Source organism: Sebastes fasciatus, chromosome 2 (genome assembly GCF_043250625.1).
Source record: "Sebastes fasciatus isolate fSebFas1 chromosome 2, fSebFas1.pri, whole genome shotgun sequence".
Taxonomy (NCBI): domain Eukaryota; kingdom Metazoa; phylum Chordata; class Actinopteri; order Perciformes; family Sebastidae; genus Sebastes; species Sebastes fasciatus.
Genome location: NC_133796.1, coordinates 24,970,383 through 24,995,090, shown reverse-complemented (window position 1 = coordinate 24,995,090; position 24,708 = coordinate 24,970,383). Strand labels below are relative to the sequence as shown.

At 40.0% G+C, this 24,708-nt stretch overlaps 1 protein-coding gene across 1 annotated transcript in view; it reads right to left on the bottom strand.

The window, feature by feature from the left end:
• Nucleotides 1–1,297: 1,297 nt before the first annotated feature.
• cdh16 (cadherin 16, KSP-cadherin) overlaps nt 1,298–24,708 on the bottom strand; it is a 34,043-nt gene continuing 10,632 nt past the window's right edge. The window contains exons 8-18 of the mRNA XM_074615213.1: nt 21,014–21,139; nt 19,535–19,685; nt 18,565–18,777; nt 17,043–17,119; nt 13,017–13,208; nt 7,893–8,134; nt 7,680–7,810; nt 6,792–7,031; nt 3,571–3,687; nt 2,851–2,967; nt 1,298–2,302 (exon numbers count right to left, since the gene is read on the bottom strand). Coding sequence (XP_074471314.1) covers nt 2,202–2,302; nt 2,851–2,967; nt 3,571–3,687; nt 6,792–7,031; nt 7,680–7,810; nt 7,893–8,134; nt 13,017–13,208; nt 17,043–17,119; nt 18,565–18,777; nt 19,535–19,685; nt 21,014–21,139 — 1,707 coding nt within the window. The 3' untranslated portion in view covers nt 1,298–2,201. The remainder of the gene's footprint in view (nt 2,303–2,850; nt 2,968–3,570; nt 3,688–6,791; nt 7,032–7,679; nt 7,811–7,892; nt 8,135–13,016; nt 13,209–17,042; nt 17,120–18,564; nt 18,778–19,534; nt 19,686–21,013; nt 21,140–24,708) is intronic.

Here is a 24,708-nt window from a genome sequence, read left to right as displayed (position 1 = left end):
AATATAGCTGTCTCTAGATATTCATTTTGGGTTAATAGGCCTTTTTCATGGAACACACGTTGACATGTCACAGCAGGAAAAGCACGAGTGTAAATAATTAAATGAATGATGGCTGAAAATGAAACTGAACGTTGTGAAGACAGGACACGATTGAACAGCTGATTGTAACGTAAAAGTAAAACAATGCACGGGACACGAACAACGGTCTCCTGGATGTAAGGCTTGTGTTTGTTGGCTACGACACCCTGGGAATGAGAACGGGCTGACATAGTCATATTGCACTTAAAGTCACATTGATTGATTTTTGGGGCACTACAAGACGGAAGAAAAATGCAACAGACAATCCTGTTGCGTAATCATCTTGATTACATCCAGCAGGCATGGATCAACATTATCATCTCATTGGAGTCATGTTTCTTTCTTTTAGCTCTGGTTTGGTCTCCATCAACTCCTGAGGAAAACATCTGGGTCTTTATCCTGCCGCTACTTGTTTCTAACTTTGTCTGTTTGCCCTCTCATGTTGTAAATGTTGTGTACAGTCACTTTACTATAGATCAGATCAGTCGGGGGGTTTAACTCTCAGTGGGTTCGTCACTACGACCTGAAGAACAAAAAAAATCGAAATTTAAAATTCCTACACATTTCACAAAGAATATTGATTTGATGAACTTTAAATGATAATTCAATTCTAAATTATCTACATCTATCTGTCTAGATATTTATGCCAGAATTTAGTTGGTAGTCTCAAATATGTTGTCTGTGAGAGGAACATGTTTGTGGCTGCACCCTTTTTCTCCCCACAGTGGAGTATGAACAATTATTCAAAATGAACTAAACTTTTGTCACAGCAGCTTAATGGATGAGTATGTACAATATATTCAGTTTGTTAAGCTTTGTCTTTTTTGAATGAGAGGTGATTAGTTTGTTGGACGCTGCTAGGTGAGTGTCATTTAGTTGACCTTCAACTGTTGAGCCTATTTATAGCAACACTTTGGTCTGAATATAGCTCTGCCTGCCTGTTAGGTCGTCTGGGTCAGCATTTATAAAGCTTTAACCACACAGGCTGGAACGCTCTGCTAATGCAATTACAAACACAGGACAATTTCAGGCTGTCTCATTAGATTATAAGTGTTTTGGTTGGTATTGTGGAAGCAGGTAGAAAAGAAAAGATTTGAAGTGAATGAGTGAATCCATTGCTACAGGATTGAAAAGGCTGCACAGTTTATATACAGTTAGAGTAGAACAAAAGTATAGATATGAGAGAGATGAGAAGTCAAATGAAATTATGCAGTTACGGTGCTTGCAACACGTTTTAATTCTTAATGAAATTGGAATAAATCACATCTCAGCATTTACAGGCATATTTCTTGTGATTTATGATTTACAATAATCTTTTTGTAACAATTTATCAAAATTAGAGATCAAAGTGACAGCATTGTATTTCAATGACCAGATGTGTTTAACATAAATGAATAACATGCCGTGTAAATAACAACAGAGTATTTGGACCAAGTTTAGAGAAAAAGTGATTTTGAGAATAACGTCAAAATATTAAGAGAAAAAATGTAAAGAAAAGAAGTCAAAAATGTACAAGGAAGTAGTCTTTTGAACATAAAACTAGAATTTTATGACTTATTTTTTTACATTATGAATTTAAAGGCAGAATGAGTAGGATGGCTGGTGAGCACCCTAAACTTAACCGCGGTCAGGGGGTCAGTAGGAGGGGCCAATAATGAATGTTGTGTTTACAAACCGCAACCGACAAATCCTACTCTTTCTGCCTTTAAACTCAAAATATTTAAACTTTTCCAAAATACAAATTTATTCTCGAAATATAGCATCCTTTGTCTTTTAATATTATGACTTTATTCTTGAAAAATACTAATTGTTTTTCCAAACCATGGCCCTACCACTCTGTTGTAAATAGGCAACATTTTGAAACAAATTAACGGGTCTACAGCAAAACAAAAAAATAACAAACTTAACACATAAGTCAACATCATGTCCCAGGCACAGGCCTAAGCTCTCAACATACATTACACATCTTCACTAATCTAAAATACATCTGAACTTTGATCCAATAACTGAAATATACATTCATGTTTAGACATTCACAGTCACTTAATGAATTCAATGCCCTGAAAGCAACATTGAGTTGGCCGAGGCAGCGAGCAGGACAGACAGTACAGTACACTACCTCATTAGATTGAAATCTTCAGGGGAACTCTCTCCTGGTTAGTTTTGCTCGGCTGTTTGGGGTTCAGGTAGGAGAGCCTCACAAACACAACGGTGAGAATAGTTCCTGTAATTAAAAAACAAAAAAACACTGAGATATTCAGCAACATGGCTATATAATTGCTTATTTGTCTGTAAATTATAGCAAATAGAGTGCTGCAGGAATGAGTCCTAAAACCAGATATGAGTTAGCATTTTTGCACTTCCGGTTCCCTCGTCTCAAAGTCAATGGGTTTGTGGCTGGACCGCAGATGACCAGCTCTACAAACGCTGTGATGAAGTTACACGATTGGTCAGCTGAGTGTTGGAGTTCTTGAACAAAACGTGTAAGTATCATAAACGTTTGTTTGCCACAGAGCTTATTTTCTGCAATAATCCAAAAACTAATGGAAAAATCCCATTGTTTTTTTGTCGAGAGGACCAGGGCGATGCTAACTTCTTGGTTGATCTAAAAAAATACCTGCAGCACTCTATAGGCACAGTATCATGAAGCCTTGAATGGCCCTGCAGAGACTACCAAATACTACTTTTATAAAGCTTATAATGTATTCTCAATTGGACACATGTTTATGTTATAGTGGCAGTAAAACTGTTTTCGTCATTCTCTCTGCTTACCTATGACTGCAAAGGTGCCAAGCAGAATCCCCACTGCCGACTGAATAGTTGGCATGCCCTGCAGCTGCTTGGCTGCCATTTTGCAGTTCCCTCTGATGTTGCAGGGACACACTGTCACTAACCGGAGGGGACAACAGGAAAACAAAAACATCACACAACAAAGTAGTTCTGACTAAACAGGAAATACGACTCATTGAAAGAATCTGTGATATGTTTAGGATTGATGCCCCAGAAGTTATAAACTCTTTTACTTCAACAAAAACACTGCTCATAACTCATAAAAACGAATAGTGAAAACATATAACTAGATTTGTTATATACTGTATCATATATTGAAACTGAATTTCATAGAAGATGACAACACAAACTGAATTTAACTGCAAAATCGCAGGCAGGGAAAACTAAAGGACGACACTCTGCACACCTACACCCTTTATTCCTTTAACCATATGGTTTATTCTGACTTGTGTGTGAGGAGTTATGTGTTGTTTTGTGTTATGTATACAGTAGGATGTCAGCAGAGCACAGTCTTAAGAGAGCTGTGTAATCACAAGTCTGGAAAAATCATTTGTAAAGCTTCATTGCATCATTATTAAACAAGAACAGCGCTAGGACAAGCTGGCACACACAGTGGGTTGATCTCTATTGATTGTTCCAACGCTCTCGTCCCATAACCTCCCTGTGTTCGCTTCAGCTTATCAGCAGGAGAGTTGGCATTACCTGGCAGGTTTATGTAGGTGCTCCTGGGAGGTGAGCTGCTGTCAGAGATGGTGAAGGGCACCGTGTAGACCTCCGGGGCCAGGTACGGGATGTTTAAGGACAGGTTGGTGTGAGTGTCTGTAGGACAAAAAAAACATCAAAATGTGCTGTTAATTACTATTTTGTTTTAAAGTTACACATTAGACAAAAAACATTTTCTCATTTTGCATGCGTGACAAGGTAAAGGTTGTCAAAGGCAAGACAAATACTTTTTTATTACATTTTGATTTACTTATCATTAAAGCTTAATATGATAACTTTTAGCAGCAACCTGAACACAAGGTCCAAATTCACAACTGCAGTCTGTTGATGACGTTAGAGAAATACATAAGTGTGTGCTGCCTGGCATTTGTACTTGTATTTGGTAGAGTGGTATGAGAGTCTCACAAACACAACCATCAGAGTAGTTCCTGGAATTTAAAAAAAAAACTACTGGGTGATTCAGCAACATGTTATTGCTGATTTGTCGCTATAATATAGTGAATAGGCACAGCATCACGAAGCCTTGAAAAATCTAATGCAATCCAGCACAATGGCTTTGCAGAGACTAATAAATACTGCTCTTATAAAGCTGTCTGGAACTTGTACTTGTATTTGGTGGATTGGTAGGACAGACAACAATGAGAACACAAAAAACACTGAGATATTCAGCAACATCGCTATGTTATTGCTGATTGGTCACTAGCTTGAGAATCACATGCACAATGGTAACCACATTGTTTTCATACTTTTTGCTCATAAGAAAAAGAAAATCCCTTCCTGTGCATCTATGAGTACCAGTTCAGAGATTCACAGATCAGAGAAGTCAATTCTGAAAAGGTGTTAAGTAAAGCTAAATGCTTTGTTCAGGCTGTTCTCATACGCCGTTCATAGCTATACCTATGACAAGTAATGCACTGTAATTTGTACAGTATATATATAGCATGAAATCAATTTGTATGTAATCCATGTAATTGTGAACCAAGAAGTATAAGGAGCAACAAATATCGCGTAGGGAGGAGGTCAGGGTGGATGGGTGGGTCAAAAAATACCAGACTTTCGCCAGGAAGTCACCAGGTGTGAAACCAGAAGTCAATGTTGATTTATTTGTCATGTAACTTCTGTACTTAAGTTACGCCATTTCTGGCGTAACTTAAGTACTTATTTCTTTTCCTAAACCTAACTAAGTAGTTTTGTTGCCTAAATGGAATTTTATTTTGAAAAGACTGGAGCTGAAATTGTAACGTGCGTCACTTGTTGCTGGACAATCGTAGGAAAACACACAAAAAATGAGGAATATCTTTTCGGAAGAGATATCATATAAACCGTTGTATGAGGACACGTTGCTTTGTTACATCCGATAGGACTCAACGGGTACACATGTCAGTCACATACAATATTTTTCTATTTCTACTAGCAAAGGAACAAAACACATGCAAACAGCTGCATAAGTGCACAACACAGCAAATGAGAGAGACTGATGGAGCTGTGCACGGAGTGGTCTGGAGTGTGTGACTCTTTATCTTATCTCTGTAAATCAGTCTGAAATACACGCCTGGCTGCATGACGTAAAAGCCCTGTCCCGTAAAGACATGTTTTATCAAGCTGTTTGAACCCTTATCTGAGGGTCTTAAACTCTACGCTCGCACCTCGCCATCACTCCCCTTCATGTTCCATTTGTCAGTGAGGCTGTTAATTCATCCTCTATCTGCACTGTTTCGCCTCTGATGGGATATTTTCGCAGGTTGGATATGTGACCGACTACCTATCCATAATTATTTGGGATGATTGAGAATAACCAAAAAGTATTTTTTTTACATAACAATGCTATTAACTGTGTTACATAAAGACTGGATGTGTCACATGTCTCCCCTTACTGCTGTGAACAGCCACTAAGAGTGGACGCCGAAGACGAATAAGAGTGTGCTGCCTCATTAACTGAATTTCTGCATTGAAAAGAACTGCCAATTATTCAAACATGGTACATTCGAGAGTCTCTGAAAGACTTGAGCTGAATGGCCATGACACACACACACACACACACACACACACACACACACACACACACACACACACACACGTTCTTTTTTGTGACACGTGAACTGTGCAACTCTACAGCAGACATTATACCGGCACAAGTGCACATTTTATTGGTACGACCATTACTGGCTGCGACCAGGTGCAAAGCATTCTGGGAGATTCCTCTTTTAGCTTCCATTAGCTGGCAGGAACCCAGCGGTGACGCCAAAGAAATTACACAGAAGATATAATTACAGCTCGGCTCAATCAATACCAACAGGAACAGGGGAGTGAAAGAGGGAGATAAAAAAAAAAAAACCTGAGAGGGAAGTGGTTGAGCTGTTTGAATGACTTAATGACAGACGTCATTGCAGTAAATAGTTTGCATTAAATGAGCCCAACGCCAGCAGTTTACAACGGCAAAAAGAGCATAATTACATTATACCTCCCTTCCCAGATAGGACTGACGAAATTATGCAGGGAGAAAATAGAACAAGGCAATTTGCACATCTTCAGGGCCAGATCACTCTGTTTCTATCTGTCCTCATGGATCGCCTGGTTCAGTTCATAAAAGTCAAACCAAGTCAAAGCATTTAGCACACTGTGGCAAACTCAGTGTCCACTGGCTGTATTTAAAAACCCATTTATCAGTAGTGTCACACACTGCACGGCCTTGTGACATCAACCTGTCTTCTCCAATAAATTAACTTCCTTTGCCTCTACATTATTCAAAAGCAGGCTGATTCTTAGCAAAGTGGACTTGGCTGTTTACTTGGACCAAACTAGAAGACTAAACATTCACATATCCCTCTTAAACCATCTCAAACTACAGGATAATGTATAAAGTCGTCCATATGAAAGTAATAAAATGATTTGATGTTGTAATTGTGATGAATTTGGGTTGAAAATTACATCCATTTAGCAGCACTATGGCCGGCTTTGAGACCATGTTGGCACCCAGAATCAGACCAGCGCACTTGAGCACAATTGATACTTAAAACACCTGATTGAGAAACCCTAATGGTGATTGAAACACCTTTATTATAAATGTATACGCTTTGATTAATCTCAGTTTGTTTAGCCGACCAAATGCATGTAGAAATAACAATGTGACCTAACTTGACTTTTCCCCGTGAATCATAACACTAACAGTGTATGCTGTGTGTTGACCGAGTTCACCTCACCATTAATAGGCGTTAGCTTCCAGTTGCGTCGGACTGTGGCATCACTACGCAGGGAGAAGTTGAGTCGCCCCCCGTGCTGCGGCCCGTCGCTGTCCCGTGAGGCCAGCACCAGAGCTTGGTCCTCCCAGCGAGGCGTGCACAGGTACTTCCAGGAATAGTCTCCGACCAGCACCGGGCTGTTGTCGTTCACATCCAGGATTTGGACCGTCACCAGAGTGGACGCAGATAAGGAAGAGTTTCCTGAGAGGAACGCAAGAGAAAAGATATTCCGCTGAACAAATACAGATGAGGTGCTGCAGCTTCACGGCCTTCATCTGAATGTTCAGTTCATTCTTCACCTTGTCTAACCTTCTCTGCTGGTTGTTTGGGTTGTTTTCTGTTCTCTTGCACTCATACTGCTCTCTCTCAACTTTGTCTCGTCTTCTACATCTGTATTCTGAAGACTCTCTGTCTGTCTGTGTAGAGGTGCATGTGTGGTTTTGAATGTGTGTGTGTTGTTTTTTGGTGTTCTGTCGATAACTAGCTGGACATGCAAAGCAACCTGGATTTGGAGTTACATAAAGATTATTCAACAGAAAAAAAGAATAAATGATACTAATGACTTGTTACATTTAAGAGAATATGTATAGAAATCCACAGAGCAAATAATATTATTGATATCTTTTAAACATTAAATAACATTTAGGTTATAATTCACTGGAGGTTGGGTTGGTAGTGTTGTCCAAAAACATGTTTGTTATATTTGTTGAAATTCTCTTCACATCCCGACAGCAATCAATAAATCAAATGCTCTGACAAAAAAAAAGAATAGTTTATAAAGTATAAAATAGTTTCTCAGCATAATCAACCCTAGCTTTATATAATCAAATATGGTGGAAACAAACTTACGCCCATCCACTGCAATGACCTCCATGGTGTACGTGCTGTTCTCCTCTCTGTCCAAGGCCTGCACCGTCTTCAGTTCACCAGAATACTTCCCTATTGAAAAGTACTTCTTCGTGTCCCCTTGAAGAGAATATCTGAAGAAAAAAAAAACACTGTAAAATTACGACTGTGGAGGAAGATAATTATTCCTACAGCATTCATCAGTTCATCACTTACCTGATTGGGTGTGAATCAGGGTCGTAACCTCGGATGGTGGCGATAACTCGTCCTGGTTCCTCGCCCTCTCTGACAGTCACCTCGTAATGGCTTTGAGACAGGATTGGACCTTCGTTCACATCGTCGACGTAGATGGAGACGGTTGCCGTGGATGCAGGTCCGTATCGGCCACGGACCAGAGCCACCGGGTTCTGAGCACTGATCACGAGGATGTACTCACTCTCACGCTCAAAGTCCAAGACCTGAAAACACAAACATGCACAAAATTACACACACATACACACACACACACACACACACACACACACACACACACACACACACACACACACACACACACACACAAACACATGCCAACAGTGTCATCCTTCAGTGTTTACAAAGCTTTTCATTTTAAATGATGAGATGTAAATTATGTGCAATGTATAAAAAAAATCCTCCCGACCAAGTGACACAATTTTGCCGCCTTTTTAAGAAAAAAAAAACATTGATAAACCTCAATTGCAGTGTGCATTTCCAGAGAATATCTTCTGGTTAGTTACTATACTTTATCTTTCGTAGAAAATACTTCCCAATGAAAACTGTTCACAGACATCCACAGTAACCAGGACATTGTTTTTGAAACACCAAAGCACTGCACAGCATAAAACCAAGCTATTTACATTGTTACGCTGTATTCACATCAGATATGGTGTTGCAGCGATTTGGGTTGTGTGGCGATGTGGGAGAGTCACTTTAATGGCCCATTAACTGCAACAAATAACGTCTTTTGTTCCCTCGTGGCTGGGTTGTACCGCTCTGGATCGTGGGATATGTGATTGGCCACCACAGCTTGACGTCAGGTTGCGTTTCTCCAAAGTTGACTCTGTTTCTACTTTTCCGCCGCAGTTTTTGTCGACACCCCCTTGTGGCCACCGCAGCCCAAACGCACTAACCACATTCAAAATGAATTGGAGGACTTGCGTTTTCGCCACACCGCCTGATCTGATGTAAATGCAGCCTTGGGTACCATCAAGGGTAAATGCAAAACTATGGGTGAATTTAACCTTTTTATATATTATTAATGTGTCACCAATTGAAATAAATCTAATGGAAGAATTTCTTTGTATTTAATTACATTTTATAGGAACTCTGACAGTCAAACGCCCACACATTAATGGAAAAACAGCATGTTGTCTTCGCCTCCAAGAAAATGACACAGTCCAGTCCTTTGTGTCCAGCCCCCTTATCTCACTTCCAAGGAAACTGGATTTACTGGCAGAGTTTTGCTGTATTTCCAATATGAGCCAGACACTAGTCATAGGGAGGGAGATGAGCCAATTGATTCAGTGTGTCACTAATGAAACACTTTCCATGATGATTCACTGAGAGCAACTGCTACTGTGTGTGACAATAAATACGGCCGTATGAGCTGTATGATTGTTAGGAAGATTTGTATGAACAATTGACATGTAAGAGATAATGTACTTTCATGCCTGTCATTTATGTGAAAGAAACCCCAACAGGGCGATGCCGCACCCCGACCTGGAGGGGTCTCTCATTGTCCTGAAGGGGATTATTTCACAACAATGACCCGCTAGCTGTACATTATCCCGCTTATTACGCGGCTACTTACTTAAGAAATCAATAATTTGACACAAAAACAGTTTGCCAGAGTCCGACATCAGAACTGCGCCCATAGCAACGGTCTGTTATACATAGCAACGGTCTGCTACAAAGAAATAACAGACCGTAGAACGCCCTGATTAACCAATCAGAATCGAGTATTCAACAACGCCGTGTAATAATGAAGGGTATTCAATATATACATTCTTGATTGTAAAAGAGTGTTAAAAAGATATTAAAAAATAAATCAATCCATTATCTTTAACACTTTTACTTCTCAACCATATTTGGGTCCAAAGTTTTGAAGCAAAATTGGGAGTAGCAGATTTTACTGTAATCTAGACAATAGAAATAGTAACTGTGAGCTGTTGACTTTGTTTTAAGGATTAAATATGTAGTGTCATAGTGGAGGAATAGAAAGATGAACTGCAGCTATGAGTATGTTTACAGTGCAGTCAGTGATTTGAATACTTGTTATACATTTAAAGATTTCAAAGATTTTAGAGGCGAAAGAATCAGACATATTAGTTTTATCTTAATCTCTAATGTATTTTACTGTAATTTTCTGAATACTGCAGCTTGTATTTGCTGTCAGGTTTCACCCGTAAATGAGTTCTGTCTGCCCATGAAACCAGACGTTATTAAACCAGCGCTGCCTGACATCATGCTGCTGAGGCAGGAGTGCGTCTCTGTTGCCAAGGAGAAGAAACGCAGACCTTGGACGGTGCATGAGTACTGCCGTTGACTGGAAGTGACGCATCAAACTACTCAGTGCACAAGAACATGTACATGGACTCTCTTGAGGCTATAGTCATCTCGGCCACTATATTAGTCTTCGCATCGTGATACTATTTTTGATTCATTCATCTTTTACCTTGAAATATGAATCAGGTATCAGTGACGCGCTATTATCAACCTCACCTCTCCTGCACGATTTCTGACAAGTATTAGTCTGACTGTTCTTTTATTTCTTACAGATTTTTTATTTTAACCTGCAATATTACATTGCATTAACATTAAACTTGTTATTAAACAGTTTATTTACACATCCAGCAGGTATAGAGCATCATTAATTAACAAGTAATTTTTTTGGACACCTGATGAATGTGAGATCAATATTCACTCTCTTTACGCTCTGTTTTGGTCTCCACCAACTCCCAAAGGGACATATCTGGCTCTTTAGCAGCTAAATGCTCCTCTCTGTTCACCAACATGTTATCTGTTTGGCGTTTGGTCTGAGCAGGTACTATACGGGGGGATTTTGAGGTTTAAAAAAAATATTAATTACGAGTATTTTAAATAACTATACTACCATTACATGAGATACATTATTCTATATACTTATATACTTTTCTGCCTATAAAAAAGATTTTAGCTTCCCAATGACTGATTTATCCCATTCCTAGATACATCAATAAATGAAATGAACTATGTCCAGTCTTGCTATTGTTCTCTATGGTGGGCAGATTCATGGTGATTAATCCCAGTTAAATTCACAAACTCAAGAAACCGTTATTTTTGTTGATTCTTTGCTTATTTGTCTTCTCTCAATTCACATATCCTGTGCTGCTGGCTCATTCATTATAAATGCAGTTATTCCATTATTATAAAGGTCAAAATGAAGCACAAAATAAACAAACAAATCTTTGAAATGAATATCCCATTCATTAAAAAGATTAAAGTTACACCATTATTCCTGCTAACATCATTGTCATATGATTCAGTTTTTCTTGCATTACAAGAATTTTAGACCTGATGACTCACACCTGTAATGGATGGACATGTATTAAGATTTTTTTGGTGATAACTTTGAATTAATTCATTAATAGTAAATATTACACTAACATAATTAATTTAACTGCTACAACAAGCTCCAAAGCTTTTTACAAGTGGTTTTACATTTGATGTAATGTCTAACGTCTCCCGTTCTCTTCATCCTGATTAGATTCCCCTCACTTCCCCCGGTTCATTATACATTTACCTCAATCGACAGCCTCTAGTCTGTGTGGTAAACTGCCATTAGTGTCTGTTCACACAATCTAATTATTCACTTGGGCTGTGAACAGTGTGTAATTTCTTATAATGAAATGTGTCTGCCTTCTGGCGATGACCTCACACTGTAACACGATGAATTAAAGGATTTGCTCAAGTGCATTTTAATCCACTTGGGACTTCACTTGTGGAGGATTTAGGCTTTATTTTTGACTAAAGTAAAATAAATAAACAAAAGTATCCCTTAATGTCAGTTGCGATATCTCACAAGGGCAATACACGAGACGAGAATTGAATCTTCCATCCATCCATCCATCTGCAACCGCTTATCCCGTTAGGGGTCGCGGGGGGGCTGGAGCCGATCCCAGCCGACATTGGGCGAAGGCGGGGTACACCCTGGACAGGTCGCCAGTCCATCGCAGGGCTTACACATAGAGACAGACAACCATTCACGCTCACACTCACACCTACGGGCAATTTAGAGTCCACAATTAACCTAACCTGCATGTCTTTGGACTGTGGGAGGAAACCGGAGTACCCGGAGAAAACCCACGCTAACACGGGGAGAACATGCAAACTCCACACAGAAGGGTCCCAAGCCGGATTCGAACCTGCAACCCTCTAGCTGTGAGGCGCCAGTGCTAACCACTGCACCACCGTGCAGCCCCAGAATTGAATCTGTGTAATATAATTTCTAAAAAACAGAAGTCCTCGTGTGTAAATCTGGAATAATACGAGATCCATTTTTAGCTTTTAAACATCTCCTGCTTTATCTCAGCGGAGCGTGTGTGCAGCTCACAGTTCAATCACATTCGTCAACTCCCACAGAGAGGTTGAAAATAATAGACTGTCTCCTGCCTGGCCCACTTACAGAGAGCAGACCATTAGAGCGTGCGCACGCACACACACACACACACACACAGACACACACACCCACACCCATGCACACACACCCACACCCACACCCACACACACACACACACACACACACACACACACACACACACACACACTCGTTCCCTCATGCATCTAAAACGTCCTGCTGGATTATACGGGGCAGGCGAAGGGTGATTCGCCTCGGGGACAGGAGAGATTATTGGGCTAAAACATTCCGTTGTCATCTGGACTCTTTTTTATTTGAGGCATGTCAGACTGCAGTATTGACGTATTGGAATATTATTTCCCAACCTTTCTGTCGGTGCCTCACATGTACACGCTGTGATATTAAAACACGTCCTCGTAAAAATGACTTGAGCTATATGTGACCGCTATTTCGACACGGCCAGCTACTGAATGATCTCTTAGGACACCAAGGACAGACACATCATGCCACAAATTGTCCTTGACATTAATATTTGTGCTCCTGAGAGGAGACGGTCCCTCACACCCTAAACAGGATAAATAAAACAATTCACACATCTGTTTAATTTGGATTTGGCAGGAATCTTAAGCTGATCTCTGTATATGTGGTAAGTAATCAATAAGGTGGTTAAAAGTGTGTTTACAGAGGTTGTTTGTGTCGTTTACCTTTGAAAGGATGAGTGAGACCTCGTTGGTCTGCTTGTCTGTCACTAATGTGAAGACCTCCTCCTCGTTTCCAGACTCTAAACGGTAGTCCACCTGCCAGCTGTCTCCTCCTCGGACATCTGCATCCCCTGCCAGCACAGCTGTTACTGTGGTGCCCACTGGAGCGTCCTCTGGAATGTGAAAGGGCCCGTACTGACAGGAAGGAGACGGAAATATATGATGATTACCCAGCAGAAACCATTCATTTGAGACACTGTTAAAATGCACTTAAGAGTGTAAATGCATAGTAATACATTATAATAAAATTAAATCTAATTAGCAATTTTCTACGGATTTCAGCTCACATCAACCCTCACTAACAGGAGGCCCCCCCTAAAAGGGAAGAAATAATAGGAAAAAATAATGGGAAGATATTGGAGCATTTCATTATCAAGCTAATAAAGCAATCTTGAATTATCATTACTATTTATAATACCTAATTGATCTTTGCTATAATCAACTACCTCTGTGGTTCCCAACCTGGGGTCTGGCACCAAAGATCACAGGGGGTGTGTCAGGATTTGTCTGCTCTGAGGTTTTCAAAATTAGATTTTCACATGATATCTTACACAAAAGTCTGTATATCAAACTATTCAAAGACAAATTTTTTTGCTACTTAGTAGAAAAATCTAACGAAATATTCTGTTGCAATCCATATTCGTTGGTGTTTAGCCTTTCAAAAACAAAATTTTCAATGCGGTCAAAAAACAACATTTGCTCTCCCGCTCGTCGCACACGAAGGGAAGCCAACACCTGTCTTAACAGGGCAGTCTAGTAACAATCTAACCACAATAATAAAAAAAATCTATTTTGGCTCTAACACTATTATAGTTAATTAATTAATTTCTTAAAAAAATGATCATCATGTATTTGTATTCACTTGGCGAATCCGTCAAGATGTCATCACTTTATTTATGTTGACGAAACTGATAAGTATTAATTAAAGAAAGTTGATTTAATAAGAAAAGACTGAGTCATTAAATATCACCTTATTCAAGCTGAGGATTTTGTTGGAGGATTTGAAAAAAATTTTTGGGTGATGACGTCGGGGGGGCTCAGCTTTTCTTAGATACAAGTAGGAGGGCTTCAAGGAAAATAGGTTGGGAACCACTGATCTACCTTTTTCATTCTTATCATAAAACACAACTTTATTGTTTATGGAGACTGACCGACTGCGGATTTTGGGCACAATATTGATCCTGATATGTTGAATGAAAAATTATGATAAGAGAATATCAGCTAATATTCTTTTCTAATCTATAAATGCACACATTTTTTTTAGCAAAGATCTCCAAAATGTAATTATCAAAGAGTTGTTCCAAAGATATATACTGGAGGCCGGATGATTTAAAGTTGAACAATACACATATTATTTTTAACTGACTCTGCATTAACAACTTCATTACATATTAAAGGTACAGTGTTGAGGATTTACATCTATGGTGTGGTTGCAGATTGCAACCAACTGAGTACCCCTCGGAGCAACAGCGGTAACACAGTTTTGCACTTTGCGCCTCACGTTACTGCAGTTTTACAAGTGTGTCGGAGAACTACGGCGGCTTTCAGGTAACGTAGAAATGTGAAAGTCTCTCTCTAGAGCCAGTGTTTGGTTTGTCCATTCTGGGCTACTGTAGAAACATGGCGGAGCAACATGGCGGACTCCGTGAAGAGGACCTACTTCCTATGTAGATATGAAGGACTCATTCTAAGCTAACGAAAACACAATGATTCATAGTTTCAGGTGATTATACAATAATGAAAACATAGTTATGAATATTATATTCCATTTCTGCTAATAGATCCCCCAAAATGTTGCACACTGTACCTTTAAATAATACAATTAAATATTTATATCAATAACATGCGAATGTAAATTTAGCCAGAATGCTGTTGCAATGTTGTAGTTGCCAATAAAAGTCACAGCTGACTGACTGTCCACTTTTCAATATACTGTGCAGTCGTGACTACAGTACATGTGAGTACTTGAGAGTGCACGTTTGCCCCCTCTTGCCCTCCAGGTGTTAGCTTACCCTTTATTCACACACCTCTGTGTGTTTAGACAGCCGTTTAATCTGCCACTCACAGATGTCCTCTAGTGAAGCAGCCATGCCTCTGATCTGGCTGCCCCATCCACAGGGTCGCTGAACCCAGCCCTGTCACCACTCGCCTCCCACATCACCCCCCTATAGCGCTGCCTTCACATCGCCATGGAAAAAGCTGCACTTCTCAGGCGTGACCTGCTCAAGAGTATTTTCCACCTCTCTGTTTGTGTGCATGTGTGTGTGTGTGTGGTGGTACACTTGTTTGTAACAGCTTGAAAATGAAAATGGCTTTCAGCCATGTTTTAAAGATTTAGTTATCAATTGGATGGAGCGAGGACATAAAGAATACCATGGCGACAGATGTTATATAAAAAATATATTGCACAATCTTTTATCGAGTCTGTATCCAACAAGACCGTCTCCTGTAATTGGTCTGGATGTTCTTGCCAAAGCTCCACAGTCAATTTCCACTTTTAAATTTAAATGCTGTACCTTCTCTCCCCGCTCAAAATAAAATGTTCCCTCACAGCTCACAATATGTGTTTGCAGCCGTTAAGTGTCACCGTGGTCTGACAGAGAGAACAGCTAGAAACTGCTTCCCCATTATCACAGCATGACGGCCCTCCCACGTATAACTCCCAACCCCATGACTTTTCTCGCTTCTATTATTCCGGGGCACACGTGGGTGAAAAGTGAGGGGATTTTCTGTAACTGCCTATCTTTAGAACATTTTTCATTCATAACAGCCAGCTACGCCAAAACGAGGGAAACCACTGTCACATTTCATGCTGGGCCTGTGACTGCAGCAGAGATATTGGCGGTAGTTCCCAAAGATGTTTTATTATTGCAAATATTTAAATTAAATATACATGAGAATGTATTGTTGGATTAACACAATTGCTATATCCTTTGTCCGCCGTGAACTTGTCAGCAATCTATTGTAATTAACATGAATCTGCTGTGACGACCACAGCTGCTGTTCTTCATCTTTCTTCACCTTTTTACAGCCACCTTCCAATCAGAATCTGTATGTTTAAAGGTACAGTTTGTAGGATTTGGTGGCGTCTAGTGGGGTGGTTGCAGATTACAACCAACTGAGTACCCATCCGCTCACTCCTGCCTTTCAAGACTGCGGTAGCCGCCGAGTGAAAAACCGTGGTAATGCCCTTCACCTCACTCAGAGGCCATCCTTACCATAATAACACTAGGAGCAACGGAAGTCAGACGGTGGCTTGCGTTTATTTCGCAACAATAACCCGCTCGCTGTACATTATCCCGCTTATTACACGGCTACTTACTTAAGAAATCAATAATTTGACACAAAAATAGTCAGCCAGAGTCCGAGATCAGGACTGTGTCCATAGCAAGGATCTGTTATAAAGAAATAACAGACCGTAAAATGCCTTGATTGACCAATCAGAATTGAGTATTCAACGAAGCCTTGTAATAATGAAAACATAGTTGATTATATTCCATTTCCGTTAATAGATCCCCCGAAATGCTACACACGCTGATGAAAACACTTCTGACATTGTAATAGCTGTGACATCATCGATTCTTACACGATTTCTAACACGTTTATGGCATTGAGTAATAGTAGTATTGTGTAGTCATGATAAATAGTGGAAACTACTCTCCAAAGAAAGCTTTATCAGATTAAACTAAGAACACAGTCCACTTTGAGTACAAAGAACTGAATAAAACTCCAATAACATGATGGTGCGGTCGCTATAAGCCTGAGATTAGAGGGCATATCTAGTTCCCTGCCAGGAAAATTAGATCAGTGACCTGCAGAGCGGATTCACAGTCCGCAGTCCAATAGCCACTTATGATGGCCTGTGATGTTTGGCCTGCCTTTTTTCCCAAAAAGTATTGTTTATCATGTCCTGAGCAGAGCGTTTCATCAGCAGTGTTTCTGTGCCTGTTTAAACATGTGCTCTCGTACCTCATGTTGGGAGAAGACTGGAGGGTTGTTGTTCTCATCCTGCACCGTCACAACCACGGTGCACGAACTGTTTAGACCTGCCAGGGACATGATCACAGCATCTGTTAGTGACTCAGGGTCAGCCCATCATGCAAATAAATAAAACATGCCCAAGGAACAGCAAGTACCTCGACTTGCCTCCATCACAACCTGATGCATGAGTCACGCAGACATCATCTGTCACCACAGAGGCAATGAGTATACATGCATGTCCCTGGATGTTATAGTGTCAACAAGGCTACTGACTCACACGACCACAACGCTGCAGGGTTTTACATATCTGTACATTATGTGATTCCCTACAGTTAACTATAATTGGGTTTTTTTCTCTCTCTCCTCTTAATCGTCACCTTTAATGTAATGTCCTAACAACAGACTGTAGCTTGATTGCTTGATTGACTATTATTCTTCATTATAACTGACATGTAATGGACAATGTGATTGGCCATGTAGTCTACGCCATCACCAGTTAATAACAGGGATGGTGATTGGAAACCTGGCCCTGTAAAGACTTTTGTATTGTACTCTTATCATACTGGAATAATTCATTAATTTAGTTTTCTTCCACAAATTAGATTTTTTTTTATTATTTGTGGCAGCCCCAAAAGTGAGCCAGGCAGCTATAGTTTCTGTCTATAATATGTGTCCATATTTGTCTACATCAGTGGTTCCCATCTTATTTTCCTTGAAGCCCCCCCTACTTGTATCTAAGAAAAGCTGAGCCCCCCAACGTCATCACCCTAAAAGAAATTACAAATCCTCGAAAAAAATCATCAATTTGAGTAAAGTGACTCAGTGTATTAAATGAGTTAGCCTTTTTTTTTATTAAATCAACTTTCTTTGATGAATAGAAATCGTCAGTTTCATCAACATAAGTGATCACATCTTGATGGATTCACCAAGCGAATGCAGATGAATAATATTATCTTTTTTTGTAAAGACTTAATTCATTTACTATAATAGTGTTAGAGACAAAATAGATTTTTTTTGTTATTGTGGTTAAGGGGGGTCCAGACCCCAGTTTGGGAACCACAGAGATATATGATTATAGCAAAGATCAATTAGGTATTATGAATAGTAATGATAATGCAAGATTGCCATTTGCCTTATTAGCTTGTTATACTTTAAATGGTAGAATCATTTTAAAAATCTGTCATAGATCAAATTTGTGTGACGGTAAACTAGATACTAAACTAACAATAAAGAAAAATCACATTACTTGCTAATTTTCCAGAATATAAAGTACATATATACTATGATCTGCAGTCTATTTAGATTTTCTATATTTATTTGTATATGTTTATTAAGTAGGGTGTGTGTGTGTTTCTGAATAGTTTGTATTTTAAATCAAAAGTCCAATGACTTTCACTGGCTAGAAATCAATAAAAACAATACTTCCAGTAATTTGATATTAAAAAAATGTCTATTATTCTAAATCACAACATGAGGTATGTTGGTGTATTTATCATCGATCCAAAGTCACCTTTGGCATCCTCAGCAGTGATGGTGAGGGTGTATTGAGGCGCTGTGCCCTCCATACTGTCTGCTTGGACTGAGATGACCCCTGAGTCACGGTCCACTCTGAAGAGGGCACGAGGACTCTCTGGAATTTGTCCGACTAAACGGTAGAAGATCCGCACGTTATCCGTTTTGGGATCGTCGTTATCGGCTGCCTGCACTGTCAGGATTTCTGCCCCTGAGGAAACATAAACCAGAAAAGAACAGAGTTTCTGTAAAACAGCCAGAGAACCCGACGTGTTTTTCTCTCTGCATTAATTTACAGTCACAGAGCACACTGACTGGGAATAAGGGGGAGGAAGGATATAACAATAGCTTTCTCATTTAATCCTCACTCAGTAATTCCATTTAGATTAACAGATTGTCCTGTCTAATTCATTTCCCAGAACCAAGCGTATTAAAGCATCAACAAAAAAGCTTTTATGCCGGGACTTGATATGTCACAACAGACCATGTGCTTTTTATGAGCCACGGTGCTTTCCCCCGCGTCCTGGCAAAAATCCCAATCTGCTTTCAAAAAAGGTATCTGGCACTCTCAGCTCTTTCATCACCGCAACGTCTCTTCCAGCCAATGTTTCCTCTGCTTTGTTGTGAAACAAGATTCCCATTATAGAGTAAATGTGACACAGGATTATTCTTCACTAGTAATTACAAATTAAAAAAAGGTTTTTGAAACTTGGTTGTGTGTTTTGAGTACAGTTGATCAATGTATTTTTTTTACAAGGAAACATTGTGACTATTGATGCTATGACATGTTTATTATATGCAATAAATAAATATCCCTCTGTAAACTGATTAATCAGGAGAGTCTTGGACTCTATTTTCTAACACAAGTTAGGGTCGCAAAAGTGAAACTCATATGAACAATTTTCTTTACAAAATATTTTCCAAATATTCCTTGAGACTGTTTAAACACATAAAAAGATGTCAGTTACCTCGAGCAGCCAGTTCCTTGACCACAGTATGGTACTGCGCCTGTGGAAAGGTGGGTCTGTTGTCATTGGCGTCGCCCACCATCACCCTCAACTCCACAGGCTTGGCAATCTCTCTGCCATCTGGACGCTCGACCACAATGCTGATCTGGAACTGACAAGGCAAAAACAGAAACACAATGTTTGCCTCCAGAGTGTCAAAGAAACAGAGTGGTTAGAGGTTATCTGGTCAGCTGGTGTGGTACCTTTATATTGTGACCTATAGATCCTGTAGAGCATCACATTCATGGCACTTATACTACTATATATACTACACTTGTACTACTTGCATGATGGGATAGGATCCTGCAGTGGCGGTTTTCTAGCATGTAGTGCAGCCTATATGGCACTGCATCATGTTTTCTCAATTTAAAGGCATTCATTGTGCTTCCTCCACTGGAAAGTCACACTAAAGGGCACTTTATCACATTTTCTCTACTGGAAGGGCATCCTAGAGTACACTTTATCAGAGGGTTATCTGGTCAACTGGTGCACCCCTGCCCACTTTATCACATTTTCTCTGCTAGAAGGTCACCCTAGAGGGCACTTTATCATGTTTTCTCTACTGGAAGGGCACCTTATGGGCACCAAGGGGGGCGGTCTCTACGTTCATCATTCTGCACATCTGGCAGGTGGGAGCACAGAGCTTACGATGTGAAAAAACTCCATCAGCACCATCACTCATGAAGGATATAGACTGATTGATGGAGCTGTATTCAGACGAGAGACGTTTGGCATTTAGGGGCTCTTTAACAAGTCCACAGATTATCAATCATTTTTGTGAGTGAGGGTAAGTATATGCATCTATAACCTTTCCATCACCAAAACAGCAAACAGCTAATGTCTTCTGAACCTTTCTATTAAATGGTCACTACAGAAGACAGATCGCAATGTGTGAGAAGCATGTGTTTGAACATTAATCGCATCCACTGATGGAGCTCAGCCTCTCTGTGTTGTTCTTTGGTCACTTGAGCATTTGTGCCAGAATATAGTGTTTAGTAAGCCATTCAAAGCTCTCAGGAGCTTAAGCTGTATGCAAAACTCAAGAGGCAATATGCAAACAAATGATGATTTTTTAAATTTGTAATCTAACCACAAATGATGATCCTTCACTAAAGTGAATACGATTTGAATTGAAGCTTTTAGCTTGCAGAACATGTTCAGGTTTTGGGTTGTTTGCTTAATTACCTCATTTTGGTTTAAAAATAGACCGTGTTCAGCTTTGTTGCAATAACGTGTACCAGGGTCCTGTTAATTAAGTAATATGAGGAAAGATAAGGAGTTTTCTTCTAATGAGCAACATGATAAATGGTTTAGTGCCATCAGATCTCTCAGGAACAGTGTAAAACCTGCAGCCCTGATGTTTTGACACTTTAAAACAGTAATCGTAAACTGACATTTATCATTAGGTGCTGGAGATGTTTAGCTTGCAGTTATACAAACCTGGTCTTGTGTCTCTCTGTCCAGAGGGGCGTTGAGATAAATGACTCCCTCTCTGCTGATGGTGAAGAGCATCTCTGGAAACTCCCCCTCCAGACTGTACTCAGCCTGACTTCCACTCCATTTGACCTACATAAACACGCAAATAAGCACACACACAGACAACAAAAAGTTCTCTAAATACAAAATTTAAATATATATAAAGGTGGTAAACATTTTAAATGTGTTTTTACAATAAAAATGTTATATCGTGCAGTATAAACCCAGAAAGCTCTTCAGCCGGGCCTGCATGATGTATAAGTACAAAGCAAAGCTACATTTGTTTACATGATAAGGAGCCAACCGAATGCACTGACACTGATGTGGAACAGAGAGCACAGCCAAAACTAACTATGCAGGCTGAAGGGGATTTTCCACTCTGCTTTACAGCCCCTGACGGAGGGCTGTGCAGTGGGGCTGAAAGGGCCCTAGTAGCCATCAAACAGCACCCAAGAAGGAGAGGAGCCCGGCCGCAGCACAGCTGATGCACACCCAGGGCATGTGTATCTCCTCAACTCACTGTCACACACTCCCCCCTTGTTTTGGAGATGGCCGCCCAAACACTATGCTTCTGTATACACAGAGCCGCTTCACACAGCTGGCTGCCTCTCAGTGTTATGGTGTGTTTCTGGACCTCAGAACTTTAAAGAGATGTGTTTCAAGAGCTGATTAATGATCGCTGACTGCTCTATATAAAGTTCTACACAAAACATCTATGAAGTCATCTGTTTTGCCTGCGTCAGTGTTTGAGTGTGCAGAGCACGTTCTGTCTCCACCGATAACTTGTGTTTGAGCTGCGTCAAGAGCGCCTCATGTCTGCGTACATGTGCTTTTCTCCGAGACACTGTGGACTGGAGGGGAATCAGCTGCTGGATTACTGTAAAGAGTACAATGCCCTGCATTAAACACAAAATCAGGAAATACTAAAATATCACGCCTGGAACAATTTGTTGATTAATTGAAATTGAAAATGAATCCGCAACTATTTTGATAATCGTTTCCGCCCATTTTCAAGCAAAAGTGCTGCTGGTTACAGCTTCTCAAATGTGAAGATTTGCTGCCTTTCTTTGTCATTAAAGAGGACCTATTATGCTTATTTTCAGGTGTATACTTGTATTTTGGGTTTCTACTAGAACATGTTTGCATGCTTTAATGTTCAAAAACGCTTTACTTTTCTCGTACCGGCTGTGCTGCAGCACCTCTTTTCACCCTCTGACTGAAACGCTCTCCGCCCTCTCGAACAGCCCAGTCTGCTCTGATTGGTCAGCTACCCCCCCTCTCTGTTGTGATTGGTAAACTGAACAAAACTTTTCAGACTTTGCTCTAACTAGCTTTGTTGGAGGGCGTGCCAAACTAGCCGCTAGGCAGGTATTATGCAAAATGTGTTACTTGGTGACATCACCACGTTACAGAAGAAAAGGCAGGACTTCAATCAAGGCATTTCAGGAACAGTGTTTCTGTGGGGGAGAGTAACTCCCTTTGGCGTGGACTTTGGGCTTTGTAACTTTGCAGACCTTTTACATGCGCAATAAACTATATAACACACTAAAGAAAAGAAAAAAAGCATAATAGGTCCTCTTTATAAATAGTAAACTAAATATCTTTTGGTTTTGGAGGGTTAGCTGGAAAAAGCAAGTGATTTAAATATGCCACCTTGGACTTGGAAAATTACAGTGGGCATTTTATTCAAAATAACAGTTAATAAATTAATTGAGAAAATAATCTGTAGATTGATTGATAATGAAAGTAATCATTAGCCCAATAAAATATAGCAACACGTTTTCATCCCAACTCGTCACATACTGACACTTTGTCAGACCCCTTGGCGTCACTATTCAGTCGCAGTAAACACGTGCTATATGTTGTGAATAAAACAAAAACAGTTGCTTAGGTTTAAAAAAGCAACATGGTTGGGCTTAAAAATATTCCAATTTTACAATGAAAATGTGACTTGTGACTTGAACACGTCACAAACACGACACGAACGAACATCTGATTGTAACGTGAAAGTGAAACTTAGCGCACAGGACACGAACAGCGGCCTCCTGGATGAAAGTCTTTTGTTGTTGGGCCCATCCACCTCTCCTCCAGCCCGCCCTGTGTGTCTCTTTCGGTCTTTAAACTACGTCATCACAGCACTTTCTCTGAGCGTTTACTGTTGCTGCGGATGGGTTTACATTGTGGAAAGTCTGGTGTGTCTCATACCGATGATAAAGGTTGTATTGTGCGGCGGTATCGAATGCCGACAGCCATGACAAAGTGTCGGTATTTGACGCCCTGGGAATGAAAACGGACTGTATATAGAGAACATATGATACTGACATGGTTACTATTGGATATATTGGAGGGAGCAGAGGCATTTTTATTGCCTGTAAGATCACCAGTATCAAGCATCTAGCAATAACAGTGGATGTTGACTTTAGTGGGTGACAGATAAAACTACAGTGTGTAGTAGAACAAAAGTACTAGAGAGGCTGAAATAAAGAGAGAGTTGTCCTGTACGGGGTTTGAAACCTGCAATAACAGGTTAATAAAAAATTTTTTGATTACTTGGTGGCAGTGTAAACAAGCTGTCACTGACATTTTATCACCTTATTAAGTTGAGCTGGCGAAAAACTTAGCAAACAGTTGCTTATTAACAGCAGATAGGGACAAACATTAGCATTTATTGTGATCAAATGTGACATTAAATGTTGGTCACAGCAGCTTCAGTGTTGGTGTTACTCAGACCAACATGAGATCACCTCTGATGACTAATGTTGACACAATCATCAGTTGTAATATTGAACACTGATTATGGGGCATGACGAAGGTCTAGTGGGGCTCAAACTAATTCTGTAACAAATAATCAGATTTCATATGACTGTGAAAACTGACAATTCAATGCAGTTAAGAGCCTTGACTCATTCATTCACAGGCTCTGAAGCTTCTCTTCCTCTCCAAAGTCTCAATAGATTGCATTACTGAGTTCAAGTAGTTCTACTGATTGCATTACATAATCAAAGTTTTCGGCAGGCAATCAGAAACATGCAATAGATAACAGATTGAAATTAACCTCCCTAGCCCCAATGACGCAAAAAGCACCCATAACAAATGCCTGGATTTCATATTTAAAATTACAGCCAGAGCTTATTTTGATCTGATTGCAGAATCAGTCAAATTGATCACAACAGCAATCTGGACTTATAACTTGAGTTTAAAGATGATGGCAGAAATGCATAAAGTACGCTAAGCAGCAGATTGATTTCAGCATCTGTCGTCACGCCACGGACGATGTCAGCACAAGAAAAAAGACAACATTTGTTACAGACGAGTGGATGTGAACATCCGAGACAGCCGGGGAGGTGAGATCCAACTCAGTATGTGTCATATAACAGCGGTTAGTCCCACCGCCTACTGAGCAGAGCAGTACAATCACTGCGCGTGGGCGAAATGAGGCTTCCCCCATGTAAACATCCATGTTAAACTAATCCAGTTTGCTGTGATTTAGATTCTGGATGTAACTAAACGGTTTTCATGTATAGGGGTCATTTCTCACTCTCTTAAGACAATTTTCATTAGAAATTAAAGAGGATACACTGATGGAGTCTGCTCAGTGAAATATTTTTCTCATTTACATAAAGAAGCACAGATATTTGCTGATATTACAATAATGACAA